At 46.1% G+C, this 6,403-nt stretch overlaps 1 protein-coding gene across 3 annotated transcripts in view; it reads left to right on the top strand.

Annotated features, from left to right (window-relative positions):
* The first annotated feature begins 3,678 nt into the window (after nucleotides 1–3,678).
* Nucleotides 3,679–6,403, top strand: part of epha4l (eph receptor A4, like) — a 49,573-nt gene continuing 46,848 nt past the window's right edge. For 2 of the 3 annotated variants that reach the window (XM_031860473.1, XM_031860472.1), the window contains exons 1-2: nucleotides 3,680–3,886; nucleotides 5,649–5,716. In XM_031860473.1, coding sequence (XP_031716333.1) covers nucleotides 3,790–3,886; nucleotides 5,649–5,716 — 165 coding nt within the window. In that variant the 5' untranslated portion in view covers nucleotides 3,680–3,789. Of the gene's footprint in view, nucleotides 3,887–5,648; nucleotides 5,717–6,403 lie in introns of all 3 variants that reach the window. The other variant, XM_031860474.1, reaches the window with a different exon arrangement.

The raw sequence follows: 6,403 nt of genomic DNA, 5'->3' as shown, positions 1-6,403 counted from the left end.
ACATATATATATTTAAATCTCTGACTCTGTCAAGTTATGTGGAATGAAATCATTGAACAATGATGATATTTTTCAATTAACATAACACATTGCCAGGACTACATCGCAGTCAACAAGAAGTTCAATATGTCTACATTTACAAAATCTCAGTTAACAACAACAACGTATTTCATATTCTTGAATTAGTTCTCTCGGTGTCACAGTCTAAATGTGTAAAGGTGTTCAAACTCTCCTTCTGGAGATGAAGGCTATTCATTTCTAACATGCTCAACGTCAATGTTTCCTCAGGGAGGACACCCAGCTACTGCTGGTCCACCGCACAAATACTCATATATGATATGGTTATATATCGACTACACATTAGAAAAACTCAAATACTACCACATCACTACCAGTCACTATGACTATTAGCTGTAATAATATGACAGCCGGATGAGGAGAACTGATCTTATTCGGGCAGCAATGCAGCAGCGGATGTTTGTGAGGCTGCTGTGGAAGAAAGCCTCTCGTTTCCCTTCAGCGGTGTCCTCATAGCTACACATTATGGTGTAAAACTAGTCAAATATTTTGCGAAAATTGATGTTATGCGTCACTAACCTTGAAAAAAACTTCTGATATGATTCTAAAGATTGACACCCTGAATGAAAATGTTAAAACAAGCAGCATATTAAAGTCTGAGTCCCAAATATCAGCAAATCGTACTATGACACAAGTTTGTGTGTGTTTGTATGTGTGTGTGTGTGTGTGTGTGTGTGTGTGTGTGTGCTCAAGCGAAAGGATGAGGAGTCGGTGTGCATGATTGGCACACAATGCAGATGTGTGGGCAGCAGCTGCCATCTGTAGAAAGCGGGAGTGGGCTGGTAGAGGAAGGGAATGGGGAGGAGAGGCGTGTGTGTGTGTGTGTGTGTGTGTGTGGGGGGGGGGGTTCTCCACCACTTTGCCCTCAGAAAAAAAGCCAATGGTTTGACAGGGAGATAAAGGAAATGATGGGAGTGTAATCAATCAAAAACACTGTGACACGAACTAAAGGAAGACAAGGAGACACCATCCGCCCACTCGCACCCTGTCCCGACCACCATCACAGCCCGCTATTGTTGGTTCGCAAAACTTTTTTATATTTTGTCATTGGTTGAGAAGATCAAAAGCGGCCCTGCAGGTGCCCCTCTGGCTTTTTGTTAAAGATGGGGGAGAAAAACAGGGGAAAGTGCCGGTCGTCCGGGAAAGGGGTTTTTGCACAATTAATGTTTGGAGGTAAATTGGCCAATTTCGGTGGAGCACCAGGTGCTTTGTCTACTTCATTACGCTGGGTGGAATACTTCAGCAAGGCAGACCATAACCCCACAAAGGCACATGTGTCCCATCCCCAGGAGACTCTCATGAACCCACACACCTCTCCAAATATTCCTAAATCAGCCTCATTCTTCTTGACCTAACATATAGCAAGCCACAATCCGGATCCATAGCTGCCCAAAAAGACCAGTCACACGTTAAAAAAAATTATTTAAAATACTTTTTCTTTGAGTGGCATCTAGGAGGGACAAAACAAAGCTGCACTATGTCTGTAGAAGCGTTTGAGACAATGGCAGGTCTATTCGCAGTGACATCGCCCCGATGAGAAAAACGATGTTTCCTTGTATGGGCGGAAATAATGTCTTGGAAGCCTGAGGTTGGTGTGACAGCTACAAAAAGACATAGGAACCGGAGCGCTTGGGATCTGCCAAATGTGCATGCTAGAGGCTACGGATAACATTTCCACACAAAGACACAGTCATATCTTTGTCTATATGTATGACTCTTTAATGAAATGAGAAGAAAAAGGGTTCATTCAGACACCTGCTGAGTGTGAGTAAAATGTCTTACAGTCTCACATCACGGAAATTCAAAATGAATACGGCTTTATTTAAATGTGAAAGATATGGATTTCACATAGCAGAGAGGACTATATTAATATTTTTTATTCATGTGATGCCCTCAGAAATTAGCAGGAAGCAGGGAAGGATTACTGAGCGAGCCTACCGGGCAAAGGCCCAGGGTACTCAAAGTGTCAGGGGCCCCCATGGCCTTCACCAACAAAATGTCACTCGAAGAGACACGTACACCCAAGGGGGGACTCAAAATGACCACAAAAACACCAAAAGACTAAAAAGAGACACAAAAAGACTGCAAAGACACATGCAACGACTATGAAAAGGGGCAAAACAACCTCAAAGAGACACAAAACAACCTCAAAAAGATTCAAACTGACTACAGAAAAACTAAACAATTACAAAGAGACACAAAACAACAACTTAAACAAGCTAAACAACTTAAAAGGCTGTTGTGCGTCTTACTCCTAGGATAGTTGGGGCCTTTAGGACTCTCAAGAAGACACAATATTACAAAGGTGCTGGTATGGTTGTGGAAAGCTATCTGCAGTCACCGGCCACAGCTTGTGCGGTGATGCAGAACGCCCGGACCTGCCCACACGGTGACAATCTTCTCTGCAGATCATTGAAAGGTTGCCTGCCTGCCGCTGCAACGGGGCACATCTCATGGGAGCAATAGAAGACCTGTGTAGGAGGACATAAAAGAGGGAGAGCACCCTGGGCAGAACCCCAAAACCTGGACACAGCTGGCTTTTCTCGAACAAGAACAATGCAGCCTTTGTTTGGAGAAAAGACTGCAGGAGCAACATCAATTCCTGCACACCCGTTCACCTTTGCGGCTCCACAACACCAGGTCGGCTCCGTACACTTGTACTGATGGATGAATCTCTGTGCACATAAATACCCATAAAGCCTTGATAATAATCGAATAATAGCAAGGAACAATAATCCAATACAGGTTCGCCTCCGGTCACAAAAGAAGGCATCCTCAATTTCCACAAAGTGCAATAGCATGTAATGGTATGGAGGTCATGCTCCTGCTTGTTCTCTAATCCAATTTTGGAGGCAGAACAGGCGTCAACATCTCCGCTAGGTGGCGACCTTGGTCCGATGCGGCCCGCCTTGGACGGCGCTGCGCTCGAGCGAAGCCGGACCCCGTGCAGGATCAGCAGCAGCACAGTCAGTGTGAGTGCTGGGGGACGCAGAGGACGAACACTGACGCATTGCATTTTTTACTCACATTAATACAGGAGGAGCAGTTTGTTATGTTTCTCAGTTAAAGTTAAGGGAGCTGCGATTGGAGCTGACTTCATTCCCTAAACAAATCTCAGTTGCCATGTATGGCATCCAGGCATCTCACGTGCGTACACACACACACACACACACACACACACACGCATACACACCCACACACACACACACACGCACATCCCTTTCGTTTTCACTGTTGACTAAACGGACATTTCCCCCCTCCGAGTTTTTACATCGCCTTTGTACCTGCATAGCGAATGTGGGTCGTTGCCATCTCACACTGTCACCATCTCCTCCTATCTCTGACTAGTGTTAACTGGTAAACGACAGAGTGAGCTGTTTGGAGGGGGGGTGCAGGGAGTGGGGGGTGCAATTAATGATTATTCCCCCTCCTCCTCCCCTCTTGTCCACTATACGTTTCCTATATGGATTGACGGGTTCGCGTCAAACGCGCACATGAGAGTATAGACCCGCCTCCTGGCTGTGGTGCGCTCGTTGCGTCTCTCCTCCCTGTCCGCTTCAAACCAATATTCCACTGGGAAAGAGAGAGAGAGAGAGCGAGGGAGCGAGTGAGAGAGAGTGAGAGAGAGAGAGCGAGAGAGAGTGAGAGAGAGCAGGACCTGCGAGAAGAGCAGCGAAAGAAAAAGAGGAGAGGAAAAACGGAACGACACAAATGGCACTCATGGCAGGGAATTTGTTCACGGCCACCTTTCTTATTTTTGGGATTTCTACGTTTGTTTCGCCGGCACGGATATACCCCCCCAATGAAGGTAAGGTTGTCGGGAGAAAAAAACAAAACATAACTGCCCGCGGACTTCGGACTTCATCCCCGCTCCGTCTCCCCCCTCTGTGTGTGTTTGCGCTGCGGAGCCTCACTTCGTGGCCCCCCTATAGTTGCGAGTGCGTGGAGCTGCGATAAGTACACGGGGTGGACAAAAAGACAACAACAACCGACGGTCACTTTTACGCAGCGACTTTTGCTGGGTTTGTTTTTGTAAGGGAACGCAACTGGAATGAGAAGTGGCTGACCGAAATGCGCATCGGCTGTTTTTGGTCTCTGCCTCGGGCTTGGATCGTGCCAGTTGCCGAAAGCCTGGTAGCAGGAATAACTTGCAGCCCCCACGATACTGATATAGAGGGGGGAGGTCAAGCCTCTCTCCCTGCGTAAAAAACAAGTTTAATGTTGCGGTGCATGTAAAAAAGACATGTCTTGTAGAGCAGAAATGAAGTACATTTAGCAGTCAGTGGGAGACTCGCAAATCCGAGCGGCTAAGCAGCTCGTAATTTATCAATTTCAGAATCGCTCACAGTGAACGCTCCCGCTGTCACGGTGGGTTCTTTCGGTGGAAGGTGATTATGGGAATGACAAGATAACCAATTGTTTAAGTGTGCTGCTCGGTGTGAATGCAAAGCCTCCACGCCGAATTAAAGAATAGTTCCAAAACGATTAATAACAGCGCGTCCTGCTATTTGCTTTTACCCGATGATTTACGTTTACTGAAGAGCGACCGAACATCGAAGCGCGAGATTTTTAAATGGAGCACGGTGTGTGTCCGACACGAAACAGTGAGCTCGGAAGGTTTCGGGACTAGAGTTGCCGTGCTCGGGGTCCTGGGGCGCAGCGTGTCCATCCTTTAAAATGCACCACGGGTTCCAGTGCAAACACTAATAAATTAAGTATTTTATTTTTATTTAAAAAAAACATCTCATCGGACGCACGGAGTCCGTCTCCTGCAGAATTCTGTCTGTGTTTGACACAAGTCCTCGGGACGAATCCCGGCTCGGTTAAATTAAATATGAAACAAATGTTCCGCCTTTAAAATGGATCAGTCTGCAGTCTCCCGAATAATTGATATCACAGACTTGCATAACGGGCATATGTATTAATCTCGACCGAGCAGCTGATTAAGCTTCGCACCGAATTCAAAACCCCTAAAAGATAATCCTAAAATATACGCCATTTACTTAAATTGAACACATATTTTAATTAACGCTTCATATACATAATGTTTTACTCTTTTCAACAACATATTTTGCGTAAGACAGCCCGTCTGTCTGTCCGTCTGTCGGAGGCATTTTAACAGCGTTTGTTCTTCCACCACCAAGTTTATGCACACGGCTCCCTAATTGAATTCGATCACATCAAACATATGCTTCTCGCAGACGCTGAGCGAGGTGAAACGTTATTACTTTAAAGACACTGGGGGAAGTACATTTGTCTTTCGCAAAACAAATCTTTATCTCAACTGAAATCAATCAAAACGACGCGCGTTTAGCTCAGCAGGGAATTACGCATAAGAAAACATTTGCAGGACTCGCTGGCCTACAGTTTTCACTCTCTGTGCGTACCGACATCCATCATGAGAATATTTTCCTACATATTTCTATTCATTATAAACCCTTTTCTGTGAAAAACATAGGAACCCATTTTACCTTCTCGGTGTGTCAGATTTAAATGGATTACATGCCAATGCTGATGTTGTATGAACGCACTCAGAATGCATGCTCACTTCTCCCATTCTTGTTTTCCAGTCACGTTATTGGACTCCAGATCCGTACAGGGGGAGCTGGGATGGGTCGCCAACCCCACAGAAGGAGGGGTAAGTGCTGCAAAAGAAGTGTCCCCTTGTTAGGACGCATGGTCCCCTATTGAGTAAAAAAATGGAGAGATAATATCCATTATTGGCAAGAGCTCTGGAGTGGACCGCCAAACAGATACACAGCCCTCTTTGATAAGACCTAGTCCTGGTGAGCCCTTTATGGGAAAATCATTGTTGATGATTTATTGTGCAGCTGTCTGCACTGTAGGGACATTAGGCTCAGGGTGAGATCAAGGCATCATTTCCAGTATCGTACACTAAAATATGGGTAAATTAGACGAGAGAGAGAAAGGGGAGACATTTTGTCATATATAGAGACCCTCTGGAACAGCTTCCAGGGCCCCATGGGGTCCCCCGAATCCACTTTGAGCACCACCGGTCTATAGGCAACACACACACACACACACACACACACACACACACACACACCTCCTCACTCCTCAACCCCTGCTCCCCCTCTTTTCTCCTCACTTCCCTTCTCTCTAACCACTCTGTAATGGTCAGATGCAGGGGCCGATACTGCAGCGGGCGTCAGGTTTCCTGAATAGACGGCGGATTGAATCGGTCTTTGTGGAGAAACTTTATATCCCTTTCCACCATTGAGTCGAGGAGAGGGAGCGGGAGAGAGGGGAGTTGGCAGCTGAGAGAGAGAGAGAGAGAGAGAGAGAGAGAGAGAGAGAGAGAGAG

Source organism: Anarrhichthys ocellatus, unplaced genomic scaffold (assembly GCF_004355925.1).
Source record: "Anarrhichthys ocellatus isolate YVR2014 unplaced genomic scaffold, GSC_Weel_1.0 scaffold24, whole genome shotgun sequence".
Taxonomy (NCBI): Eukaryota; Metazoa; Chordata; class Actinopteri; order Perciformes; family Anarhichadidae; genus Anarrhichthys; species Anarrhichthys ocellatus.
The sequence above is the reverse complement of the archived record's forward strand: the minus strand, read 5'-3'. Positions and strand labels throughout refer to the sequence as shown.